Source organism: Piliocolobus tephrosceles, chromosome 6 (assembly GCF_002776525.5).
Source record: "Piliocolobus tephrosceles isolate RC106 chromosome 6, ASM277652v3, whole genome shotgun sequence".
Classification (NCBI taxonomy): Eukaryota; Metazoa; Chordata; class Mammalia; order Primates; family Cercopithecidae; genus Piliocolobus; species Piliocolobus tephrosceles.
In genome coordinates this window covers 121,879,222-121,905,780 of record NC_045439.1, presented here as the reverse complement: position 1 = coordinate 121,905,780, position 26,559 = coordinate 121,879,222, and the positions used below count along the sequence as shown (strand labels likewise).

At 48.3% G+C, this 26,559-nt stretch overlaps 3 protein-coding genes across 8 annotated transcripts; 1 reads left to right on the top strand and 2 right to left on the bottom strand.

The window, feature by feature from the left end:
* Positions 1-4,991: 4,991 nt before the first annotated feature.
* On the bottom strand, positions 4,992-8,310 carry CBLN3 (cerebellin 3 precursor). Its single transcript, XM_023227475.1, has 3 exons — positions 7,215-8,310; positions 6,749-6,868; positions 4,992-6,450 (listed from the first exon to the last, which is right to left on the bottom strand). Exons 1-3 carry the CDS (start codon positions 7,512-7,514, stop codon positions 6,253-6,255), a joined length of 618 nt encoding a protein of 205 aa, XP_023083243.1. The 5' UTR covers positions 7,515-8,310; the 3' UTR covers positions 4,992-6,252.
* Positions 8,311-8,399: 89 nt separating this feature from the next.
* On the top strand, positions 8,400-19,833 carry KHNYN (KH and NYN domain containing). 5 transcript variants are annotated; one of them, XM_023227468.1, is made up of 9 exons: positions 8,411-8,586; positions 8,925-9,089; positions 9,180-9,397; positions 9,913-11,066; positions 11,185-11,315; positions 11,401-11,497; positions 14,519-14,626; positions 14,832-14,933; positions 15,489-19,833. In XM_023227468.1, the coding sequence occupies exons 3-9, from the start codon at positions 9,197-9,199 to the stop codon at positions 15,736-15,738; spliced, it is 2,043 nt and encodes a 680-aa protein (XP_023083236.1). In that variant the 5' UTR covers positions 8,411-8,586; positions 8,925-9,089; positions 9,180-9,196; the 3' UTR covers positions 15,739-19,833. The 5 variants fall into 5 exon arrangements, with proteins under 5 accessions (XP_023083239.1, XP_023083237.1, XP_023083236.1 ...); XM_023227471.1 differs by lacking the exon at positions 8,925-9,089 and having other exon boundaries at positions 8,400-8,458; XM_023227469.2 differs by lacking the exon at positions 8,925-9,089 and having other exon boundaries at positions 8,405-8,586.
* Positions 18,245-21,283, bottom strand: SDR39U1 (short chain dehydrogenase/reductase family 39U member 1). Of its 2 annotated transcripts, XM_023227473.2 has the most exons (6): positions 21,234-21,283; positions 20,825-20,931; positions 20,657-20,739; positions 20,171-20,292; positions 19,273-19,416; positions 18,245-18,971 (listed from the first exon to the last, which is right to left on the bottom strand). In XM_023227473.2, the coding sequence occupies exons 1-6, from the start codon at positions 21,247-21,249 to the stop codon at positions 18,562-18,564; spliced, it is 882 nt and encodes a 293-aa protein (XP_023083241.1). In that variant the 5' UTR covers positions 21,250-21,283; the 3' UTR covers positions 18,245-18,561. The 2 variants fall into 2 exon arrangements, with proteins under 2 accessions (XP_023083241.1, XP_023083242.1); XM_023227474.2 differs by lacking the exon at positions 21,234-21,283 and adding an exon at positions 21,140-21,229 and having other exon boundaries at positions 20,171-20,739.
* Between the last annotated feature and the right edge of the window lie 5,276 nt (positions 21,284-26,559).

Below are 26,559 nucleotides of genomic sequence, written 5' to 3'. Positions count from 1 at the left end.
CTCCATTTTATAGATGAAGAAAATGAGGCGCGGGGAGTTGAAGTAACTCACTGAAAGTCATGTACAGCCAATGAGAGGCTGGATTTGAGCACTGACCCCTGTGCTGACCATCTTTTTCTTTCTTTTTTTTTTTTTTTTTTTTGCAACAGAGTTTTGCTCATGTTGCCCAGGCTGGAGTGCAATGGTGCGATCTCGGCTCACTGCAACCTCTGCCTCCCGGGTTCAAGCGATTCTCATGCCTCAGCCTCCCGAGTAGCTGGGATTACAGGCGCCTGCCACCATGCCCGGCTAATTTTTGTACTTTTAGTAGAGACGGGGTTTCACTACGTTGGCCAGGCTGGTCTCGAACTCCTGACCTCAGGTGATCCACCTGCCTCGGTCTCCCAAAGTGCTGAGATTACAGGCATGAGCCACTGTGCCCGACCTCTGTGCTCACCATCTTAACCACTATACTACTGCCTCTGACACAAGTACATTCATTTTGTTGTTAGAATTAGTCTCCTTTCGCTTAATTTATGGTCTCTCCATCTGTTATTAATGCACTACATAATGTCCGCTAAGATGCCTCCATTAAAGTTTGGTCCTCAGTAAGATGATTCATAAACTAAAACGGATTTACCTCTGTTGAGTCCAAGAACTATTCTCTTGGTCCTGATAAGTTTTGACTGAAATGCTGTACTCTCTTTTTCCAAAGAGGGCCGTTTCCCCTCAACTAATAAGTGGCACTATTTCTTAGATCTGTATATTCTTGTAGATGGTGAAAAATGAAGTAGTGGAGATTCTGGGAGATGAATTGTGAGGGATCCGAAAACCATGGTAAGAAATATGGATTTCATTCTGAGGCCCACCTGGAGCCCCCAAAGGGCCTTAGACAGTGAAGTTCATTTACACAGATCACTAAGGCAACCGCAGTCTGGAGAATTGAAGGGAAAAACCAGAGACCACAGGACCAGTTAAGAGGCTTTCATAGAAATCTAGCTAAAAGATTGTTAGTTTGAGCCAGGGCAGATGGAAAGAAATGAATGGAACCGATGGATGTGAATGACTAGATATGAGGGTTATGGGAAAGGGAAGAATTAAGGATAATGGCCATTTTTGGTTTGGGCAACAGGGAAGTTCCATTTACAGATACAGAAAACAAGGGCAAGAGAACGGATTTAGGGAGGAAAGACTATAATTTCAGGTTTCAGCATGTAGACTTGAAAGTGGAACATTCAATGTATGAGTCTGAGTTTTAGAAAGGGCGATCCTGGATAGAGACAACATTGTCAGCATATGGATGGTCATTTGTGCCTTTGAGAGTGTCTTAGGACCAAAGAATGCTAGGGCAGAACCTTGACGAAAATCAACACTTAAGAGACGCAGGGCACAGGAAGAGAGGTGGAGGAAAACCAGGGAGCGCACAGTCAGGGAAGTCAGGGCAGAGAGTGCTTTTAGAAGGAGGGCATAGTCAGCAGGGTCAAGTTAGGGAGAGTCTGAGTGACAGGAGGACTAGGAAGTGTTCACCAGCTTCAGTAACACGGAAGTTATGAGCCATGGCTGAGGGCAGTTCAGGTGGAGCAGTGGAGGCCATAGTTCACTGGTGATTACGAGGTGTAATGGAGAGTGTAGGCATTTGTACTACGATGTTTTGCTTTAAAGAGGAGATGAGCTGATGCTAACTACCTGCAGGAAAAGATAGAGCTGAGGATAGCTATATCTATATCTACAACTACTCCATGCCTATCTTCTCTTTTAGATTTAAGAGACTTGAGCTCTTAAACTTTAAAGCTGCTGAAGGGAAGGAGTGAGTAGAAAGGAGAGTGATAGATGGCAGGATGTCTGCAGGAAACTGGATCCAAGACTGGTGGATAAGGATAGCAGCCTTGACAGGAGGAAGAACTCGTCTCCCATCAAGACAGACAGGAGGAAGCAGAGATGGGGAGGAAGGTGAGTTTATAAGTGTGGTGATGGGGAGGAAGGTGAGTTTATAAGTGTGGTGGTGGGCAGGGTCCTGCTTGGAGTTTCTGTGTGCTCAGTGAGGTGGAAAGTGAGGCTGTCTGCCACTGACCATGGGCCATAGGAGCAGAACCGGTGGGGCAAAAGGCTTAAGGAGTGAACAGAAGCTGGCAGTGGATTCTGGGGAAGATGAGGGGGCAGCGGGCAAAGGAAACCAGTAAAGAGTCAGAGGACTGAGGATTACAGGATTGAGGACCAGATGTGGCTGGAGGCCATGGATTTAGATCCACATTGAATCCTTCATCAGTGGGACTTCTCTGTAGGAATCAGCTGCCAGGCCATGGACATAGGGAAGGTGAACAGTTGGAGTCTGCTGTTAGGATCCTTAAAGTCTGAGGAGCTTTTGGTACCTGAAGAGGATCACTCACCATCACCTGTGCTTTATTTATTGTTTAATCTATTCACAAACCTACTGGAGGAAAAATGGTCTAAATATTTGAACACAATTTCTATAACCAGCAAATCAAAATCTCTACATTTAACAAGTAAAATTATTTAAACATTGATTTAAAACAATCAAATCCTCCTAAATATTTCAATTGAATCACTAACATCAGTTTCTCTAAAAGCTTCATTTTGATAAAGGACACACACCATTATAAGGATTATAAAGTTTATGATATCTATGCTTAAATCCACTATAAAAATGGGCTGTAGACCTGAGAGACATTATCTCAGCTCAGGCCAATTTTTGAATTTAGATATCTAAAATAAAAATATATCTCAATGTAGATCAAGTTTTGGATTATTAATCAATGAATTTTTGGTTGGGACCTGGGGATTGGTTCACTTTCTAAAATGATTAAAATCTGAACTGATATTTATCTTGCATATATCACGGGAAATTTTCAAGCCCATACGTTTTCCATGCAGCGGTATTGTAGCTGGATGTCTTTTCTCTACATGATGCCATCTTTAAGTTTAGTGACTCTGATATGCAGATGTCCCGAAGATGTCCATACCTTAATCCCTGGAACCTGTGCATATGTTATGTTACATGGCAAAACAAACTTTAAATATGCAATTCAGGTTGTGGACCTTAAAATAGGGAGATTATCCTGGCTTATCTGGGTGGGCCCAATCTAATCACATGAGTCCTTTAACTTAGAGAACTTTGTCCACTGAAGTCAGAGAGAGATGGTAGAAAGGTAGGCCTGAGAGATTCAAAGTGTGAGAAGCACTTGGCTTGCCATTGTTGGCTTGAGAATGGAGGGGGCCAGGACCTAAGTCCTACAACCATAAGGAACTGAACTTTAAATGAGTTTAGAAGTGAATTCCTCCCCTCCAGTAAGGAAGGCTACCCTGCTTATACTTTGCTTTTGACCTTGTGAAACGCTGAGCAGAGAAGCCAGGGTAATAAATAGTTGCTTTAAGCCACCAAGTTGGTAGTACTTTGTGGCCAGATGTGGTAGCTCACACCTGTAATTGGATCACGTGAGGCCAGGAGTTTGAGACCAGCCTGGACAACATGACAAAACCCCATCTTTACTGAAAATACAAAAAATTAGCTGGGCCTGGTGGCGCACAACTGTAATCCCAGCTACTCATGAGGCTGAGGCATGAGAATTGCTTGAACCCAGGAGGCGGAGGTTGCAGTGAGCTGAAATTGCGCCACTGCACTCCGGCCTGGTCGACAGAGCGTGACTCTGTCTCAAAAAACAACAACAAAAAACAACTTCTAGTTGTTTTCCCCGATAGCTAATCTCCCCTTCTTCTTTATTATAAAACTCCCAACTTCTAGCTGGACATGGCTGCCTGGAATAAACCCTATAGCTCCTAGCCTCTCTCCCTGGCTTGGTGAGCCCAGGAGACTAAATTCTACTGAGACACAATCAGACATATTGGTGCACCTTTCAGAAAGCTTCTTTCAAGGAAAGAGATGTGCTGTTTCTTCCTTCCTCCTTCCTGTTAGGCTGATGTAATGGCTGGAGCTCAGAGAGCCGTCTTGGGTCATGAGGTGGCAAGCTAAGGATGGTAGAACAGCAAGACAGGACAGGAGACTGGGCTTTCAAATGATCATAAGGCTGCCATCCATCCCTGGACTTTTATTTGCAGATTCTTCTATGTGAGACAGAAATGATTTCCTATTTTGTTTAAGCTATTCTTATTTTGGGTTTTACTGTTACAGCCAAACCTACTCTTAATCATTTTGCCTAATTAATATCTCATTATAATGAGTGGGGTAATACAGAGGATCCATTTTTCGGGAGATGAACAATCAAGCCTGAGCAGTGAACAGTTGTCTTGGACATTTGACTAATCCATTGTCTTATAACACACCATTGGACTGTTCTTCTTCTTAGTTGCAAAATATGCCCAAATAGTTCCATTAGTATCTTTCATTCTTGGCACAGTGCCAGATCTTCCTGGAATTACTCACAGTTCTCTGTACTCACCCCTCCCTACTTACACAGATAAAGAAAAACAAACGTACCTTACAAATAGGCAAAATGTCTACTATATTTATGTTCTACTTATCACGACTCACTAAAAATAGCCTATTATGTTCACTCTTTTTCACTCAGTATATTAACTACCTTTTGGCACACTTTATAGTGACTTCTTTCTTTTTGAATATCATTATAGATGCATGGATTTTAAAAAATTCACCTTGTTCCAATTAGCTATATTATTTTCCTTTTGATAACCAAATTGTCAAAGCATGTTAAGTGGGAGCCTCTTTAAATTGATTCCTTTGCCTTTTCAGCTTTACTTTATACATTTAAAAAGTATCTTTGCTTTCTATCATCAACATTTTCTGGGCCTGGAGTTACTTAAGGTGTGCAGCTATTCTTCAAGGAACCTGAGGTTTTTTTGGTGTTTTTTTTTTTTTAATGGTGACTAATATTTGAAGCAAAGATCCAGTTTCTAAGAATGGATATCAGATTGTTCCTGATGTCGTTTTTAGTATTAGTGACAGTTCAAAAAGTTATTTCTTTTTAAAACCACAAATTCACCTTGGTATTTCCTATTTAACTCAAACATTATTCAACTTTTAAAATGTAACTTTAGTATACAGTTTAATATTTATTTTCCTCTGCAACATACCTACTTGTACCTGTAACACCCGATCCAAACTCCAGAGGCATCTTCTCTTTAGTGATCCTATAGTGTCTCACTGACCGCCATTCTCTAGTTGTTTTATTGATAGATTTATCCAGGCTGGGCCAATGGGACAGCAGGATAAGAAAGAGAGAGGGAGGGTTTAGCATACTGGCAGGAGAGGGTCTGAAGGAATGAATCATGGAATCCCAGGTAATAGGAGGCCTAAGGAGGAGAATAAGATAGCACATATCAGGAGAAAGAGAGATGGTGTAGATAGGCTGGAACAGGTACAGTGAAGATAACTCAGTGAGAGAGCTGGGAGGAAGGAGGCAGCAGTCAGAGTGTGGAGGGACTGACGTTCAAACTTCAAAGATGGAGCAGTTTCAGGAGGTGGCCAAGCAAGAGGATGCATGGTTATCGATGTTTTCCATGGTCCACCTCCAGCTCTGTATACCTGCTCTCAGCTCTGCTCTCAGCCAGAGCAAACACACTCACCCTAGTCTCAGGTGGGGAGGTAAGGGCCAGAGTCTATCTGGGATCTGGCATAGAAGGACAGCCAGGATTGCTGCCTGCTGGCTGCTCTGCTATACATGCAGAATGTGCACCATGTTCAGACTAGACAATACACCCTCCTTCCTTCCTCACCAGCTACAGACTCCAGGCTCTTCCCACACTTCTGCCTGTGGCTGAGCTTCCCACCCTAGCCCATACAGTGCTGGTTCAGCTTCTGACGGTGCTGGCTGAGATCTCTGATGCTGGCATTCCTCACAGGAAGAAGCCTGCAGGGTATGCTGAGGCTTGTCCATCTGGGCTCCTGTGGGGGCCTGTGAGGCTCACCTGTGCCACCTGTTCCTGAACAGCATTGAGCAGGAAGCTGGGGTGGGGGAACAGGAGGAGCAGAGGCTGCAAAGTAGTGCAGATCTTCCTTCTTGCCAAACCTTGTCCTGATTCTAGGGCTGCAGGCAGGAACAGATGCAGCAGGTGGCTGGGAGGGGAACTGGTGGTGGGTGGGTGGAAAGACCAGGTCTGGAGATGCCACAGCTCTACTCTTCTCTTAAACTTGGGTGTTTGGCACAGGGTCCCATGCAAGGAGGTGGGATCTAGGCAGCGAGAGGGGAGTCTCTCTCCTGCCTCTGCTGTTTCTGGGGCAAGAGAGGGCAGAAGAAAGTTGTCAGGGGCTGGATTCTTGTGCTTGAAAGGCTTGGGTCCTCAGAGAGGGAAAATGAGGAAGCCAGAGAAACTTGAGTATTTCCAGCCACCCAGTAGATTCCCCCGACGCAGGCGCAGAGACACTCGGTCCCCGGGGTCCAAGGGCAGTAGCACAGAGCTGGTGGCTGCCTCCCGGGTCACATCAGGGTCATTGGCAAAGGCTGAGATGACAGGCCACGTGTTCAGCATCAGGCTCACCTGGGGAGGGGAGCCCAGTTAGCCTCCATTCCCCAGTCCTTAGCTCAGGACCTCCACTTTCCCAGGGGCTTCCTCTTGGGAAGCTGGGTCTTAATGGGCTCTCCCGGGAGGGCTGAGGGGTGGCCAGCATTGGACTCTGCACATCCTCCACGTTCAATGCAAGGCAGGCCCATTCCTCCCCTTGTCTTGGCCTCCAGGACACAGGACCATGGAGGGTCCACCTGGAGGTCAGCTGGGCTCCACTTCCTCCCCCTCCCTCCCATCCTTAGCCAGGGATGGGGGCCAGTGCTGAGGTCACCTGGACAGTTTGGCGGTTGTACACCTTCACCACATGGAACCGGAAGCTGTAGACACCCCGGACAGGGGCTACGAAGGAGCCGGAGGCCCGGTCAAAGCCACCGCCCTCGTTCACCAGGACCTGGGGGAAGCAGAGCCTGCTGAGTGGGGCTCAGGAAATGCCCATGGCTCAGGGGTACCATGGGGACTGGGCAGGGGCAGTGAGTAATGAATAGAAGGAGTGGCAAGTAGGAGTTAATAGGCATGAACAGATTCAAAAGAAATGGTGAGAAGGGGCCAGGAGGGGCTGTGTATGGGTGGAGGGAGGGGAAACCATCGGTGGGGTGGAGCGGCAACAGGCCAGATTAGGCAAAGATGTAGGAAGCTGTTTTCTTAAAGCCTCAGGGACAGCAAAGTGGGCTTGGACAGTTGCTTCCAGGTCCTCGCAGGGTCCTTCCAGGTCCCATGGACAGGGGTAGGGGGATTACCTGGTCGAAGTAGATGGCCCCACTGGTGCCATTGCCGGTTTCCCCTGCTGGCTCATGGTGGTGGCTTCGGACCGCAGCAAATGCCACTCGCCCAGGGGGCGCCTCTCCCAGGGCTGCTCCTCCGGGCCCCCCTGCGGCAGCTCGCCCAGGCTCACAGACCACAAGGCACTCCCCCTCCAGTAAGACCGGCTCTGACCCCTCCTGGGCCCACCCGGCCCCCAGGGCCAGAAGCATCAGAGCCAAGGGAAGCCCAGGACTGTGTAGGGGACCTGGTAGCCAGTGTGGCTTGGCTCCCAACATGGCTGAGGGGCTTGCAACCCACAAGTGCCCCTGTCTTCTGTTCCTCTTCTGTTTCCGCTCCTCTCCCTGGACTCTCACCGCCAGCACCCTGATCGTCTGCCCTCTCTAGGCTCGCTACACCCCCTCTCCATACCTGTGTCCCGGCTCTGTCCTGCCTCCCACTCTTACTCCTGCTGTCACTGCAGTTCCCTCCTCCTTGGCAGAGCATGCAGTGACAGCAGTTGGGCTTTGGGAGAGAGAGGAGGGATGAAGCCGCCCGCCCGCTGGACGGGAGGGCTGCAGCCAGAGCTTCAGGGCAGCCCTGCTGGACGGGACTGCACTGAAGGCTGGACCTGGGGGGATGGAGAACACGGTATGTGTGTGTGTGAGGGGTGTGAGAGAATGTGTGCGTGTGTGCATATGCCAGAGACAGCCCCTCAACCCCTTCCTCCTATTCCTCCTCTCTTCAAAATCCCCCACAAATCAACAGCCCTTCTTCGTGGCATCTTTCCATTTGTTGGAAGAAAGGGGTATTCCACCCGGGGTATCCCCCTCCCTCGCCTCCGCCACGATTGCTTTGGTAGAAAGTGCTTGGGCCTAGAGCACCAGTGGAGCCAGTCACGCTGCCTCTTTGGTTGGCCACATCTTTATTCGCCACACGAATAAAGTCACGCTGCCTCTTGGTTGGCCACAACTTTGAACGCATGGTTCCACTTTCCGAGAAATAACTGCGCAGAATGCGCGAGGACCCCGAGGGCCGGGAGACAGACTGGAGAATAGCGAAGAGCGAGCCCTGGAGCCGCCGAGGGGACTAGGCCGAGCGGGCCCGTCGGGGCCGCTGGGCTAGGCGGCGGGGTTGGGAGGAGGGCGCGCAGCCGGGAGGAGCTGGGCTGACTCCGCCCCAGGCCAGGAAGTGACTCAAGAAACAGTTTGCGTGCGATGTGGACAAGAGAGGTCCCCGTTGGGTGAGGAACCCGGGAAGGACCGCCCAGATTCGGGCCCCCTGCCCTTGTCCCCTAGGCTAGGGGCGCGGGCAAGGCGGGGGCCCGGCGGGCGCTGAGAGGACCCGAGGCCGGCGCGGGCGGCGGAGGCGGTAGGCGCGCCCCTCCCCCGCGCCCGGGAGAGGGGAGCGGGGGCCATGGTGCGGAGTAGGCCTGGCCCAGGGTGGCTGTCCCAGTCCGCGGTGGGCGGGCCCGGCCCGGCCCCTGGGCCCTGGGCGGCGCTCGTGGCGTGACGGAGAGGGGCAGCGGACGGCTGGGGGAGGGGTGGGAGTGGCTTGAACCTTGGAAATGGCAGACCAGGGCCCCCAGAGGACAGCCTAGTTCAAACCCCTGCTGAGGATTCGTCTTTAAGAAGCTGCAGAGTCCCCCAGGTGACTCCTTCTGGCCTCCAGGCCGAGAGCTGAAGCCCGCACCCCCCCTTCTTGCTCAGGACTGTGGTCTTCGTTTTCCAAAGCCCAGACGCCCACCCACGATAGACAGCCTTGTTTACCGAGACTTCCTCTCCGGAAAGGCCTGCATGACATACTCCCTCCCTACCTCCAGTGGACTCAGATGCTTGTCACCTACTGGGGCTGTTTACCAGAGCCTTAACTAGGTGCGACCTGTTGATAGCTGGTGTAGTCCCAGAAACCAGGATTTGGATTGAGGGTGCAGTGAGGCTCTGAGCTGCCTTCTCCCCTTCCAGGGCTGGGGGCAGCAGCCATGCCTACCTGGGAGGCCCGCCCCGCGTCCCCAGACCGCTTTGCAGTGTCTGCGGAGGCTGAGAACAAGGTTCGGGAACAGCAGCCTCATGTGAAGCGCATCTTCAGCGTGGGGGTGAGTGTCCTTCCGAAGGACTGTCCGGACAACCCCCACATCTGGCTGCAACTGGAGGGCCCTAAGGAAAACGCCAGCAGAGCCAAGGTGAACTCCTTCTCTCCCCCATCCCTCCAGGCACCAAGGACGCTTTCCCCCAGGGCGGAGGAGAGCAGGGAAGAGGAGGGGTCTGGGGAGGATCTCGATTTCTTGGTTGTCTCACTGGCAACCTCAGTGCCCCTGAGTTTTGAGGGGCTTTCCAACTCTATATTTGTTTTCAGTTTCAGCTTGATTTCTTCTGTGATAGCCCAGGCTCGCAAAAATCATTCTGTGCTCTTTGGTAGAGTAGAGATATCTGGCTGAACAAGTTGGCCCCACCAAGGAATGCACTGTGGGGTGGGAGGCTGGGCCACATTGCTTCCTTTGGGTTAGGCTGGGGTTCCAGGATGGCTCAGTTTTGTGATGGGAGTCTCAGTTTCCTTATTTCTAAAATGGGAATAACATCATGTGGATACTTCAGACATCCTGGAGCTCAGGAGCGAGCAAGGAGCCAGGAGAGGTGACCCAGGCCAGTTAGGATTACAGCAGTTTACTTTTCCTGACCTTCCCTTCCTCCCAACCAGGAGTACCTGAAGGGCCTCTGCAGCCCAGAACTGCAGGATGAAATCCACTACCCGCCCAAACTGCACTGCATCTTTCTGGGAGCCCAGGGCTTCTTCCTTGACTGTCTGGCCTGGAGCACATCAGCCCATCTGGTGCCCAGAGCGCCCGGCTCACTGATGATCAGTGGCCTGACTGAGGCTTTTGTCATGGCTCAGAGCCGGGTAGAAGAGCTGACAGAGCGGCTGAACTGGGACTTCACGCCAGGACCATCTTCCGGAGCCTCTCAGTGTACTGGAGTGCTGAGAGACTTCTCTGCCCTGCTGCAGTCGCCGGGGGATGCCCATAGAGAGGCTCTGCTGCAGTTGCCCCTGGCTGTCCAGGAGGAGCTGCTGAGTCTGGTGCAGGAGGCGTCCAGTGGGCAGGGGCCAGGAGCTCTGGCTTCTTGGGAGGGGCGGAGCTCAGGCTTGCTGGGTGCTCAGTGCCAAGAAGAGAGAGCTCCCCCTAGTGACGGCAGGGAGTCCCTGGACACTGGCTCTGTGGGACCCAGAGATTCCAGGGGAGCAAGGGGAAACAATTATGCTGTGGGGAAGGAGGGAGGGAAACAGGGTGGTCCCAGGGAGATGGATTTGGGGTGGAAGGAGTTGCCTGGGGAAGAGGCCTGGGAGAGAGAAGTGGCCCTCAGGCCACAGTCAGTGGGTGGAGGGTTAAGGGAGTCAGCACCCCTGAAAGGGAAGGCCCTGGGGAAGGAGGAGGTAACTCAGGGAGGAGGAGGGCTCTGTGTCCACCGTGAGCCTCCTGGTGCCCATGGCTCCTGTCACAGGGCAGCTCAGTCCCAGTCCCGAGGAGCCTCCCTCCTCCAGCGGCTCCACAATGGGAATGCCTCTCCTCCAAGGGTGCCCAGCCCTCCGCCTGCACCGGAACCCCCATGGCACTGTGGAGACCGGGGTGACTGGGGAGACCGGGGAGACGGTGGGGACAGGGGAGACAAGCAGCAGGGCATGGCACGGGGTCGGGGGCCTCAGTGGAAACGAGGTGCCCGAGGGGGCAACTTGGTGACTGGCACACAGCGTTTCAAGGAGGCCCTGCAGGATCCTTTCACACTGTGCCTTGCCAATGTGCCTGGCCAGCCAGACCTCCGCCATATTGTCATTGACGGCAGCAACGTGGCCATGGTGTGAGTACCTGGTGGGGCTAAGGGCCTAGGGGAGGGAGGAGGGAGGATATGTCCTGTGGGGCTGGCATTGTAGCCAGGGTGCCAAGCCCCTCCTCTGGCCGACCCCCTCCCACTGCAGGCATGGCCTTCAGCACTACTTCTCCAGCCGGGGCATTGCCATTGCTGTGCAGTACTTCTGGGACCGTGGCCACCGAGACATAACTGTCTTTGTGCCTCAGTGGCGCTTCAGTAAGGATTCCAAAGTCAGAGGTGAGTTGGGCCTGGTCTTCAGTGTCCCAGGGTAGGCTCTGTTTCCACCTTGAGGAGAACCCTATTATGTTCTTTTTTTAAATAGAGAGTCACTTCCTGCAAAAGCTGTATTCCCTCAGCCTGCTCTCCCTCACACCCTCACGAGTCATGGATGGCAAGAGGATCTCCTCCTACGATGACAGGTACTTGCTCCTCTCCTGGCCCCAGTCTTGATATTCAAGGAGCCGTGTGGAAGACTGAGGGAGAGAGAAAAGCTCCTGGTGGTTTACACTGTTTCCAAGCCTTGGTGGTGGGTAAGGGCCAGTTACTCCTCTGTGTGCCTTATGATCGGGTAGGTAAACCTGCCCTGCAGGTGTGATGAGACGAACTGTAGACAACCATGTTTACCTATTCATCAAACAAAATGATACCTCGTATTTATATAGTGCCTTACTGTCTAGAAAATACTGGTTTAGTGGAAAGATGGGAAAGCTGGTTACATAAATAGCTGACAGATGTCTTCTTATTACCTGAATTTCCAAACATGCAGAGAAACTTCCCTAACATTCTGGAAAAACCAGAGTAAAGATCAAAATAACAAGTAAAATGAAGAAACAACCCACGAATAATAGGACTGTACAAAACATGGTGTAATAGAAAGATCACTGGATTTAGAATTGGAAGATCTGAATTTGAGCCTTATGTAGCACTACTCATTGACTTTGACTGTGGAACTTTTCTTGGTGAATTAACCTCTTTGTCTCAGGGTCCTTCTCCATTCATTTACTCTCCTTGTGAATATACGAAAAAGATGAGGTTTGTGCTTGCCTTGCTCAAGGTGCTGGGCAAGAGTACAGTGGAGTTCCCTCGTAACTTTGCACAGACCTACTCAGGTGTAGCAGCGGGTATATCTCCAATCTACAGTTGTGGAGACAGAGCGTCAGAGTGGTTACCTGTCTTAGCAAAGGGAAATTAGACCTCAAAGCTGCCAGATGGTTTGAATGAAAATACAAGGCACACTTCTACCATAGTCTGCATAGGTGGTGTGAGAAATGAGCAGATTTTAGAAAGCCAAGTTAAAAAATTTACAAGTTCTTTATTCTCTAGGGCATTATTCAGTTTTTAAAGATTAGTTTCCAAACCATAGTGATATATACTTTGTCTTTTCAAACACTTACCTTCTATTCCTTAACAAGTAAATGGTATTCTACAAAAAAGCAGTTTACTTTCTCCCAATGTTATTCTATTTATGTCTAGATTTCACAGATTACCCAAGATATGGAACCTTCTTTCCACACCTGCATTGAAACACAATTGAAACTGAAGATTGAGTTCGTTTTAATGAGTGTTAAAGGCATGTGTCTGCCCAGTTGTGTGGGACCTGGTTGGCAGATAACATAATATAAATTGGGAATTTGCCCAATAACAGTGAATAAACACAGTAGTGCATAGCACAGGCATACTGAACGAATGTTGCTGAACAACATACTCTGTAATGCGATCATAGTAAAATATGCTTAACTGGAAAATACCATTTGCATACCATAAGTGTACCCTATACTTTTTTTTTTTTTTTTGAGACAGAGCCTTGCTCTGTCTCCAGGCTGGAGTGCAGTGGCATGATCTCGGCTCACTGCAACCTCCGCCTCCTGGGTTCAAGTGATTCCCCTACCTCAGCCTCCCGAGTAGCTGGAACTTCAGGTGCATGCCACCATGCCTGGCTAATTTTTAGCATTTTAGTAGAGAGGGGTTTCACCATGTTGGCCAGGGTGGTCTTGATTTCCTGACCTCGTGATCCGCCCACCTCGGCCTCCAAAGTGCTGGGATTACAGGCGTGAGCCACCAAGTCCGGCCAAGTGTACCATAGACATTTATATGTCATTCCCTGAATTTGTTTCCCAGACAGAAGCTCAGAGCCCGATAGCTGTCACATCTAATCCTGACTCTCAGTTCCCCCATACCACACTATCTTTCAAATACTGACTGCTCACTTAGTACTAGGTGCATGGCCTGCAGGAGGAGGTGGGAACACTGGGAGCAAGATCTGATTCTTGACTAGAGAGCCGAAAGAAACCATAAACCAAACACTACAGGAATGCTCCCTTCCGGCTGGGGTTTTGTGGGAAAGGAGAGATTTGTGAGTTTTTGTGTTGAGAAGACTGGGATGGTTTGGATCTCTTGGTTTCTAAATCTGTTGAAAAGACCACCACCCACCACCTTGTGAGTCCTATCCTGTCTTGTGGAATCAGAATTACTGAAGTGGAGCCCAGGCATTTTTTAAAAAAGTTCCCTTGGTGATTCTTTTCCTCAGCAAGTCTTGGGAAGTGCCTTCCAGATAGAGGAAATAGTTGGAGAAATATGGAAGTCAGCATAAGACATATGTGGAGAGCAGAGTGTAATCTGATTATTGATTTTAGCTGGAGTTGGGAGTGGATTAGGGAATATTGGGAGAGAGAATTCTGTAAGGGTGATTTGAGCTGGCCTGTAGAAGGCCTTAGCTGCCAGGCCTGGGCGTGTAGACTTTATTTGGTAAATAAAGGGCAAGTGTGGAAGAGTTTTGTGTAGGGGATAAGCATGCTTTCTTGTGGCAGGGCAGGGGAGACTCGAGGGTGGGTGAGTGGTCAGAGGCGGGGACCCCCTTGTTAGGAAGTGATGCATGATCTCAGTTGCAATATTTGAATTACCAGGGTGGTAATGGTGGGCCTGGGAAGGAAGGGAGCAGAGCACAAAGGCTTTTCAAAGGAAGGGCATGTTGGATTTGCGAGGGATTGGTTGGGCAGGGTGGAAGACAGTCAGAGCTAGATCTTACTGTTTACTAATGAGGCACAAAGTGTTGGGTAAAGGACTATGGTCAGCAGATAGGATACTACTGGGAGACCACCTTGGATTCATCTTTGTTTCCTCTCTAGCCCATGGCACTTATATCTAGTCAGTTGCCTGTAGCTGGGTCAAGTGAGGTAGGGGGCCAGATCTCCACCATCAGAAGTGACTCATGGGAGTCAGTAAAACTTCTGGGGTTGGGGCCTTGGAGAGTCTCAAATGGTTGCTGTGGTTTTTACTTTTATTTTTATAGATTTGGGGGATACCAGTACAGTTTTGCTACATGGATATAATGCATAGTGGTGAAGTCTAGGCTTTTAATGTAACCATGATCCAAATAGTGAACATTGTACCCAGTAGGTAATTTTTCAACTCTCTCTCGGTTGCTGTGGTTTTGGAGACAGGTTCATGGTGAAGCTGGCTGAAGAGACAGATGGGATAATTGTCTCCAATGACCAGTTCCGGGACCTGGCGGAGGAGTCTGAGAAGTGGATGGCAATCATCAGAGAACGGTGAGGGAGCCCTCCTGCTGAGAATTGGGCACAGATGCAGATGTTTTTCTAAAGCCAGCTCTGCTCTGGCCATGGGGTGAAAAGTCTGGGAAGGAGGTGAAGTTTTCTTGAAGGATGGAGCCAGCAGCTTCTGGTGATACTGGTCTCAGTCGTCTGGGAGGTGGCCCAGGGCCCCCTCCGTGACCACATATCTTTTGCCATCCAGCCTGCTGCCCTTTACCTTTGTGGGAAACCTCTTCATGGTACCTGATGACCCACTGGGACGAAACGGCCCCACCCTGGATGAATTTCTGAAGAAGCCAGCCAGGTAATCCTTCCCCTAGACTACTTGCAGGCAGCCCCCACCCCTGGCCCTCTCTCAGCAGGCCCAGAGACTTGGGTGGAAGTGTGATCTCAGTTTGGGCAAAATTAAGTGTGATCTTAATTTTGCAGTGGTTTGAGTTGCCTTGGCCTTTATAAGCTTCCCAGGGGATCCTGACATAGAACCTCCTTGCTGGGTGGGAAACACCTGCTTCCTGTTTCTCTTAATCAGCATGTTTGATGGAGTTATTTGGAAAACGGTTGCTTATACTGAGAGCCAGTTGTATTCAGCATGCCTTCTACTGACCATTACATAAATGATTCATTTAGGACTAGAACTAGATCATAATAGTGGCAGAGTTCACCCTGGTTCCAAAAGAACGGCCCAGCTCCCCTTCAGAAGTGGGTTATACTGCCACTCAGTGGTCAGCTTCAGGAACTTCAGGGTTTCTCCCCCAAAGCCAAGAATAGGCAGGACAATAATTAAGAGAGGGGTAGCCCACTAAGATCTAATTTCCCCCCCAGGATGCTCATCGGCTCTTTTTGGTCTGTTTCTTCCTAGGACGCAGGGGTCTTCTAAGGCTCAGCATCCTTCCAGGAGCTTTGCAGAACATGGTAAACAGCAGCACGGGAGAGAAGAGGAAAAAGGTAGTGGTGGCATTCGGAAGACCCGGGAAACAGAGCGGCTCCGGCGGCAGCTGCTGGAGGTGTTTTGGGGTCAGGATCACAAGGTGGACTTCATCCTGCAGCGGGAGCCATACTGCCGGGACATTAACCAACTGTCTGAGGCCCTGCTCAGTCTTAACTTTTGAGCCTCACCTGCTTGAGTGGTTGCCGCCCCGTCAGCTCCAGCCGCCTCCAGCGCAGCCCTTTCTGTGAGAGTCCCTTTGCTGCTCACACTCTGATCCAGAGGCACCCTGAGTTGATGCTTTGGATCAGGGAAGCCACTTTGGGACAGGTCCATAAAGTGACCTGATCTTACCGAGTCAGGACCTCAGCCAGCTCTCAAGAGGTTCTGCTCAGCCTTAACTTCTCAACTTTGCCTTAGCACAGGGTTTCTGTAGGGAGTAGGGGCTGCTGGAGAGGATTAGTTCTGGAGACTGGGACTGTTGGCTCCACCTCCAAGCTGAGCTGGGGTGGAGGGCAGGGTGGGCGGGAACTGACAGGAAGTTAAGCTGTTCCTCTCTCTGGCTGCTGCTGTGGATGGCCAGAGGACAAGATACTCCCTGGCTGAGCTCCTGGGAGTGTGGAAGGAGACGCTGGGCCCTGGAAGGGTCACAGCGTTATGTGGATGGGGCCACGATAGGATGGAGTGAGCTAGTGAAGAAGGCAGAGGGAGACTTGGCTTCTGGTCTCAGCTATGCCTGTTTGTGACCTTGATTGAGTTGCTTGGGCTTTACTTCTGCCTACAAATCAGTGGTAAAAATACCTGTTGGGAGGAGAAATGAGAACATCGAGGAAAGCTTCTTGGAGAAAAGGTGCTTGGACCAAGTCTCAGGTGTGTCTGCCTGTGGCTGCACAGGCTCTCTAACCAAAACCTCACTTTCAGAGAGATGTGGGTCCTTTGTCTTCAGGGTCCACACCCTAGATTTTAACACTGCATTCTCACTATAACATGCCCTATAATGGCTGCATCCCTTTTGAGCAACCTCCAAAATCCACATTTACACAATAGGTAAATTAGGGATGACTGCATTATCAGAATACTCTCAGGGTTCCTATAAATGGCAGCTCTCCTGTTGTATTCAAGTGTTTGTTTACAGACTAACAAATTTGTTGGCAAATCCCTGGTTAGATGCACTTGCTGGTGTTGAGATGAACACATCGATTTTTCACCAAATCGATGAAGCCATGCTCTGCAATGACAATATTAATGTGATCCAACAAACAACCCTAACATTTTCTCTATGGAAGACATGTTGCATAAAGCGAGGCACACTTCTGCTTTATGTATGTGTGTATGGGGATGGGAGGACTTAACGGAAGTTGAACCAGTTGGTTCTAGATGAACCAATTGTCTGGAAAATGAAAGAACCAGAGTTGGAAGGCACTTGACTGGCCACCAGACCAACTCTGCTGTCACTAACATGCTCTCTCCACCCTGATTCCTACAGGTCATTGCCCTGGGTCTGCTTGAAGTCCTCTTGTGCCAGGGAATTTACTATCTCCAAGGTAGCACATCCCCTGTGTAGATGGTATTAATCAGTACTCCTTCCTTTAGTGCAGCCTAAAGTATGCTTTTCTGTTACATCTACCTTTGAGGCTGGTCATACCCCCAGGAACAATACAGAGCCAGTCAACTTCCTGGAATCCAAGACCAGATAAAGAAGTAGGACAGGTGCCCCCTGGATTCTGTTCTATGTGGGCCCTGTGGTGAGTCTCTGGATAAGATCTTTTCCAGGCCCTGACTTTTGCCTCCCTCTGAATGGCACAGGGAGTTGAATACTGCATGGAGAATGTAATGATGATGGGGAGGGTCCTTGGGTCCTTGGGTCCTCAACCCTCCCTTTTTGGTGATTTACACCACTGTACCACACTGACCCAGGCTGGGGGCAGGTGTGTTGGAGACAGGCTGGTCAAGGAGGTGACAATGATTCAGAGATAACCCAGAGTCCCTGAGAAGAAGAGACTGGTTAATATGGCCTGAACTGGTGGCTGGGGGAACTGTATCTGATTAAGTTATGGTGGATGTCACAACTTTAGGTAGGTAAAAAGGGTCCTAGATAAAAACTTGGGAGTTTTTTTTTTTCCAGATAGGGTTGTTTATAGTTCTTGATTGGTATCTTGCCCTTTTCACTTTCAGTGATGGTGGGTGTACAGTAGACCAAAAGTATCTTCTGCCCTTTTGTGCTAATGGCCCTGGTTGACTGAGTGGCCCCAGTCAGGTGAGAGGCAAGTCCTAAGCTTCTTATAGACAGGGATGTTGGCTTTGTTCTGCTGCAGCCTGATAAACTGGGACCCCTGTGTGGTTAGTAATGCACTTGCCATTTGGTGACACAGACTGAAGTCTATCCTACACCTAGGCCTCACCTCTTCCTCTACTGGCATTCTAATGGCACTCTGACAGCATCCAGGGTGACTACAGGGCCCACTGGAAGTGGATAATCATTCTCTCTTCTAGTGCCTACCTTTATCATAACCTGATGTCCCAAACTTGTGACAAATTCTTTTGGAAACTGAAGGACCAAGAAGGGAGAGGGTGATGAGAGAGACTGCCCATTATAACTTTCAAAACCCCGTCTTGGGGGAAGAATCATCTAGGATGACATTCCTTGAAGTAAATCGTAGGAGAATCTAGGCCAGAGAGATGAGCCAAGGTTAGTGAGATAATTTATCTTTATTGCCTAAACTGCAGAGCATTCTCTACACAGCATAAAGGAGAAGTGGGGCAGCTGCAGGACATGTAGAGAAACCCAACTGGGAAATCTTACAAGGAGTTGAAAAGATTAATGTCCCAACCTGATGAGATTACAGCCTTGAGACAATAAGGTGGAGCAACAGAACAAAGGGAAAGAGGACTGGGGGAGGAATCTAAGAACCAGATGGCTTCAGCTCTCTAGAGGAGCTGAGCCTATTCACAGTGCCTAACCTGGAAGCCTATGAGGGACAGGCCTCAGGCCCTTGCCATGACCTACTTAGGCTACAATTTCCTTTAAGGCAGCCCCTAGCTCTGGGAAGGAGTACTGGTAGCCAGTAGCCAGTGTTCGTCGTGGGATCACCTTCTGGCCCTCCAGCAGCATGATGGCACGCTCTCGCCCAAAGACAGCTTGCACCATAGTGCTGGGGAGAGGGATGAAGGCTCGGTGGCCCAGGGCAGCACCCAAGGTCTGGGCAAACTCAGCATTAGTGGCGGAGGATGGAGCCACTCCATTCAGGACCCCGTGCACGTGGTTTGCTTCAAGGGCATGGGTCAGGATTCCTGCCAGGTCCCCGATGTGTATCCAGGGGAAGAATTGGTGGCCTGAGCCGATGGGGCCCCCCAGGCCCAGCCGAAAGGGCAGCAGCATGTGGCCAATGGCACCACCCCCACGGCCCAGTACAACCCCTACAGCAGGCAAGAGGGAAGGTACAGAGGTCCTCTCAGCCTTGAAGCAGCCCCACTGCTCCTCCTGGTTTCTGTTTCCCCTTCCTCACTCTCCCCATGCTGACTTGGCTCTGTAACAGAAGTGAGCAGTATGGTTCTCTAAGACTTCACACCTTCTCATCTGCAGGTTGGCTAGAAGTGGTGGCATCCTCTCACTCTGTAATCTCAGCTCTCCTAATCCCATCAGCTCTCCTAATCATCACTTCCTCAGCCCAGAGAAGACATTCCAACCCCGTCTGATACCCAGGCCCCTGTTTCTCACCCGAGCGCACCACCACCTGGCGTGTAGAATCTCCAGGAAGCCTGGCTGCAGCTTCCCATTTGGTTACGAGGTTGGAGAAAAAGTCAAAGTCCCCTCCTGGGCTGTCTTCATCATACTCTGCAGTCAGACTGGGCTGGTAGTAAGCTGCCGGTGAAACACACTCATTTGCCCTGAGTGTCCTTGGTCCTGCCTGGCTCTCTGTAGTGGAGGCTTCCCTTGGCCTCACCTTCTTTGGCCCTTAGGATTTCCCCATTTGGAGACAGAGCCATTTGGATATTTTCCCCTTGAACTACTCCAGGACCTGAAGTGTTCCTTCCCTAGAGGAACTCTGGTTGCAGGGCTAAACTTAGAGGCTGCTACAGTGTAGTGGTTAAGAACAGGAACTTGGGTACCAGACTGCCTGAGTTTTAATCAGCTCCCTCATTTATTAACTCTGTGACTTGATGCAAGTTACTTAACCTCTCTGTATAGAATTTTCACATCTTTAAAATGGGAATAATAGTACCTACCTCATAGGGTTGTTGTAAGGAATAAATGATAATAAGCATAAAACACTTCAAATAGTGGCTGGTGTGGGCATTATAATTGTTTGCAATTACTTGGTCCCAGAGGTGACCGGGAACTCTGTTCCTAAAGAACTATGGTGTGAGAAGTAAGGGACTTTGGAATAGATGGACTTTTCCCTGGCACTAAGAGTGATGCCACTCCTTGCTCTTTTTCAGGGTCTCAGTTTCTTAGTGAAAGTACACAAAGGTTAGGAGAAACATGCATGGATCAAGGGCCTAGGAAGTCATTTTGCCTGGAAACGACCAGTGCTCTGGTGTGTGCACAGCTACAGAGGTCTGAGTTACCCCCTTCCCATAGCTAATATGAGGGGCTGGTGATTTAGGGGGCATACCTACACCTGTGACTAAGACCCACGCCTTGGGGGGTTGTGGGGCTTTGGTGATGGCTTTAGCCAGCAATTGGGTGGTCTCTAGGCGGCTGCGGAGAACCTCTTTTTGGAAGGTTTCATTCCATCTGCAGGAGAAACATGCGAAATAAAAAGCCGCTAAATACATAGGTGCACATATCCCTCTATCTTTTCCTGGGAACTATTTCATACCCATTTCTAGTAAAGCCCTGAATTTTGGCTTAACAGAAACAGTCACCGTCTCCTGTAGAGGGAAAGGGCATACATACATTTTCTGGGCATCCTGAGTTATACCTGAGGACTTAAGCCAATTGGCTGACTGGGTGGAAGAGTGGAGCAGAATGAGTAGTCTGGGATATCGGTTTAGTTCAGAATCTGGGAGCTCCATTACCGGTAGCTCACAGGTTCTCATCAGTGGTACACTGTCCTCCCTGTGCTCTAGTGGGTATCAGCTTTAGGGCCCAGGCTGACCTTCGGAGAGGGTTGAGGATGTTCTCTCCGGCCAGGTTGACGGCGGCATCGCAGCTCGGCAGCCCAGATGCAGCGAGCTCATCCTGTTGGAGAGAGCACACAGTGCCCCTGCCCCGCCCTGCACCGCCCAACTCTGCCCTCCCACCCGCTTCCAGAGGATGGACTTACCCACGTGATCCGGCCGGGCCCGGGCTGTCGGGAGACCAACGTCACTTCGTGGCCTTTGGCATTCAGCAGCTGGCTTAGGGCTGTCCCAATGAAGCCAGTCCCGCCACCTGATCGGAAAATACAAATTGCTTACATTCCCGGGAAGTCGGGGTGGGGGCGCCTTTCGTCCCCGCTGTGGCCTCCCTCTTCCGGCGCCAGCCCATCTGACACCAGACTGCTCCCCACTTCTCCCCCTCCCCGCGATGCAGAGGTGACACAGGTCGCAGGGATTAGGGAGATTCGGCTTCTCGGGCTAGGAGGCCAAGGCCAGGTTACCAGTGCACTAGACAGTGCCCTCCCGGAAGCGGATTCCCAGCCCTCAATCTCCGACTAAGCCCGCCCGGCACTCTCCCTTTCTGCGGTCCCTCACCCACAAGCACACGCATAGCGACTAGGACCTAACGCGCCTGCGTAAGGTTTAGAGTTTACCTCACTTCAAACGCGACTACGACCTCTCTGCGCATGTCACTTTCGGGAAGCGGATTCCAATCGAGGTCGCAATCCTGTGCGTGGCCCTTCTCGGCGACCTGGAAAAACTTGTAAATATAGGCTGTGTGTTTCTCTAGCAAGCGAGGTGGGAGGGATTAGACCGATGGACCCAGAAAGGGCGGAGGAGGAAAGGCTTTGGTGTTAGAAAACTAGCCAAACCAAACTCAACCAACAAAACCCTTCACTTAAAACCCGAAGCTACCCAGACCTCAGAATTCTGGATGTCTATTAAGTTGGCGGGTCAGTAATGCAAGAGAACCCTTCCACCGGTAGTCTGAATTTCTTTCCACTCGGCCAGTTTCTTCTTCTCTCTCTTCCCGCTGGCTCCTTTCTATACGCATTTAAACATTCCAAAGTTCCCCTCATATTAAAATAACCCTTCTCCAGACCTGTTTTTCCTCCAGCTAATACTCTTTTTTTTTTTGTTTTGTTTTTTTCCTTTATAGCCAAACTTCCCAAAAGTGTGGTTGCCATTTTCTACTTCTTACTTCACTCCTATAGGGTTTGTGCCTTTATCATTCATTTCCTCACTTTCCAAGAACATGTTTCCCATGTGTCAACAAATCTAATCCCTAGTTTTCAGTTAGTTTTCTTGACCTCTCTGTATCATTGGGCAACTGCTGATTCCGTCCTCCCTTTGAAAATGTTTGGCCTCGGTGAAAGACATTCTCTTCTGGGTCTTTCTCCTACCTTTTTTCAGTCTCTGATGCTTGCTCCATCTCTGCTAAGTTCTTAAAACATTGGTAATCTTCAGAGCTGGGTCCTAGGACCTTCTCTTCCCACTCCACACTTTACACCAGGCATCTATGCCTTGAATTCAGTTACCAGGCTTTAACAGAAGACATCCCAAATCTCCTATGCAACTCGGATCTCTCATCTGAGCTCCTAACCCCTATAAAAACTTTTCACTACACATCTCTTCTTGGACATCTGAAACCCTATTGATTTTAAATACGGAATCTCTCCCAGGTTTATCTAAGAGGGGTCTTTGAAAAGTTCATGGAAAATGTGTATTATGCTAAAAACTACATAGGTTTCCAAATTTTTTTTACACCAAAATAAACTTGTATTGACTTGTTATATAACGTATCTGAACAGGATCTGAGGCACTAAGATGGCTAAGACAGTTTGAAAAGAGCCCCTATTAAAGCAATCTGAATTCTGCCAAGATTGAAGCAAGAACAAACACAGAATTTGTGATGAAGAACGATGAAATTGATGCTTTATGAAAAATTTATGAGGACAATGCCCCAAATAAATCAGCAGTCTACAAATGCGTAACTCATTTTAAGAAACGAGGAGATGTCCAAGCATGGTGGCTCATGCCTGTAATCCCAGCACTTTGGGAGGATTATGCATGAGGCTCTCTCAAGTCCAGGAGTTTGAGACCAGCCTGGGTAACATAGCGAGACCTCACCTGTACTAAAAATTTAAAAATTAGCCAGGTGTGATGGTGCACACCTGTAGTCCCAGTGTCTTGGGAGGCTGAGGCAGGAGGATTGCTTGAGCCCAGCAGTTCAAGGTTGCAGTGAGCTATGATTGAGCCACTGTGGTCCAGCCTGGGCAACAGAGTGAGACCCCATCTCAACAAAATGGGGAGGAGATGATGTTGAAGATATAGATAGTGGCAGAGTATCCACATCACTTTGTGAGGAAAAAAATTCATCTTGTTTGTGCCCTAATTGAAGAGAACAGCAGAAACAATAGCCAGCACAAGAAACATCTCAATTGGTTCAGTTTACACAATCCTGACTGAAAAATTACAGTGGAGCAAACTTTCCACTGGATGGGTGACAAAACTGTTGTACTCAGATCTGCTACAGATAAGAGCAGAGCTTTCAGTGGAAAGTTTAAACAAGTGGGGTCAAGATCCTTGATATGACTTTGTGATCTCACCCAAATCTCATCTTTAATTGTAATCCCCAGCTATTGAGGGAAAGACCTGGTGGGAGGTGATTGGATCATCGGGGCAGTTTCCCCCATGTTGTCTTCATGATAGTGAGGGTGTTCCCATGAGATCTGATGGTTTTATAAACAGCAGTTTCCTCTGGGCTTTTCACTCACTGTTTCCTACCACCATGTGAAGAAGGGCTTTGCTTCCTGTTTGCCTTCCACCATGATTTTAAGTTTCCTGAGGCCTCCTGAGACATGCAGAACCGTGACTCAATTGAACCTATTTTGTTTATAAATTACTCAGTTCCTGGCAGTTCTTTATAGCAGTGTGAAAACAGACTAATACAATCTTGAAGCATTTCATCAAAGAATTGTAAGAGGAGATGAAACATGGCTTCACTAGTATGATCCTGAAGAAAAAGCACAAGCAAAGCAATGGCTATCAAGAGGAGGAAGTCAAAGCAAAGCAGACCAGTCAAGAGCAAAGGTAGTGGCAACAGTTTTTTTGGGATACTTAAGGTATTTTTCTTGTTGACTTTGTGGAGGACCAAAGAATGATAACATTAATTTGCCTATTGAGAGTGTTTTGAGAAAGTTAGCCAAAGCTTTAGCAGAAAAACACCTGAGAAAGCTTCACCAGACAGTTCATCTCCACTGTGACAATGCTTCTGCTCATGTCTCTCATCAAACAAGAACAATTTTGTTAGTGTTTCAATGGGAAATCATTAGGCATCCACCTGATTTGGCCCCTTCTGACTTCTTTTTGTTTACTAATCTTAAAAACATCTGTCAAGGGCACACAGTTTTCTTCAGTTAATAATGTAAAAAGGACTGTATTGACATGGTTAAGTCTCCAGGACTCTCAGTTCTTTAGGGTGTACTAAATGGCTGGTGTCATTTCTTACAAAAGTGTCTTGAACTTGGTGGAACTTATGTTGAGAAATAGTTTATATTTTATATTTTTTATCTTTTAATTCATTTTTTCCACAAACATTTTGAAATTTCCTCATATTTCCCTCTGTCTCTGCCATCACAATCCTCTTATGAGTTATTCTGTCTTGTGTAAATATCTGCAATAGTCTCCTAGTAGGTCTTCCTGCTTTTGCATGTTTCTCCTTTCCAAACTATTTCACACATTGCAAGCTGAGTGACCTTTGAAAACCATATGAGGGGAACATTATAGTGGCATGTATAGTTTAAAAAACTCCCAGTTTAAAATTCCTGGATATGCTGGATAAAATTAAACATACCTCCATTTAAATGTATTGCCAAGTTAGCTAGAAAAATAAAAAAATCCCAGAGGCCAAAAAATGAAATGTGTCTTGGGACTGAGGTTAAGACAAAGGTTATTTGCTTGGCCAAACTTTAGTCAGGCTTCTGAACCTTCTAGGCTTATTTGTACACCTCTTTGTAAAATCCAGTTTTCGCAAAGAGCCTTGCTAAGTCAGTTTAGCAAGAACCCCCTCACCCTTGATATCTGATCATTCTCAATCTCTGATCAGGTCCCTCATCCTTCACCATCCCCTGGGTGATGTCTGATCACCTTGGCCTATCTTCACATGAATCCCATTAGTTTGGGTTAGCCAGAATCCCTCTTACCCTTGATATTTTTCTCTTATTTATTGTTCATCTACAGAGTTGAGCCCAATCTCTTCCACTGCAAGACCACATTGTAGTGTTACCTATACTTATTGTGATGGAAAATCTTCCTTACCTTACTCTATGAAATGTCACTGAATAATTGTCTTTAACAGGTATTTTGTGGCTTTTAATTTCAGTAACCCAGAGGCTTGGGTGGCAGGAGACAATGCCTGAGATTGAAGCAAATTTGGGACTGAGGCCCCTGCGTAAAGCCCTTGGGCTGTGTTCTCAGAGAAAAAGTAAACTTTAAAAGTCCACCTGGTATCAAAGAACATGGCCTGGAAACTTGTTTCTCTAGGCTTTGCTCTTGTCTAGGATTGGTTGTAAAAAAAAAAAAATTACTATTCTCTGAGAAGTTTTATCTATTTTCCTGTCCTCCATCATATTTGTGGTTTGAATTAATTGTTACCTACTTGGCCTAGGAGGCTCTAACCCAAAAATTTAAATTAAGTGTCCCAGATAGAAGACATAAATCTTCCCTTGGTTTGGTTTCACAGGATTTCAATAGATAAAGTCCTGTCAAACATAAACATACAATCCAAAATTACAAAACACACAAGTAAACAAAGCACTCTGAAGAAGTGTCAAAACCACAACAACAACAAACAGCAGAATTACACAATCAAGGATTTAAAATGTTAGAATTGAGAGATATAGAATATAAAATTACTAAGTTTCAAATGTTTAAGAAAGAGAAGAAATTAAAAACATGAGAAAGGGACAAGATGCTATCAAAAAATACCAGCAGAATTGATAAAGAACCAACCTGAACTTTGAAAAATTAAAATGTGACGATTCAAATTTTTTTATTATACTTCAAGTTCTAGGGTACATGAGCATAACATGCAGGTTTGTTACATATGTATACATGTGCCATGTTGGTGTGCTGCACCCATTAACTCGTCATTTACATTAGGTATTCCTTCTAATGCCATCCCTCTCCCCTCCCCCCACTCCACGACAGGCCCTAGTGTGTGATGTTCCCCACCCTGTGTCCAAGTGTTCTCATTGTTCAATTCCTACCTATGAGTGAGAACATGCGGTGTTTGGTTTTCTGTCCTTGCAGTAGTTTGCTCAGAATGATGGTTTCCAGCTTCATCCATGTCCCTACAAAGGACATGTACTCATCCTTTTTTATGGCTGCATAGTATTCCATGGTGTATATGTGCCACATTTTCTTTTCTTTTTTGTCTTTATTTTTTTTGAGACAGAGTCTCACACTGTCGCCCAGGTTGGAGTGCAGTGGCGCGATCTCGGCTCACTGCAAGCTCTGTCCCCTGGGCTCATACCATTCTCCTGCCTCAGCCTCCCGTGTAGCTGGGACTACAGGCACCCGCCACTATGCCTGGCTAATTTATTGTATTTTAAGTAGAGACAGCGTTTCACCATGTTAGCCAGGATGGTCTTGATCTCCTGACCTCATGATCTGCCCGTGTCAGCTTCCCAAAGTGCTGGGATTACAGGCATGAGCCACTGCGCCTGGCCATGCCACATTTTCTTAATCCAGTCTATTGTTGATGGACATTTGGGTTGGTTCCAAGTTTTTGCTATTGTGAATAGTGCTGCAATAAACATACGTGTGCATGTGTCTGTATAGTAGCATGATTTATAATTCTTTGGGTATATACCCAGTAATGGGATGGCTGGGTCAAATGGTATTTCTAGTTCTAGAT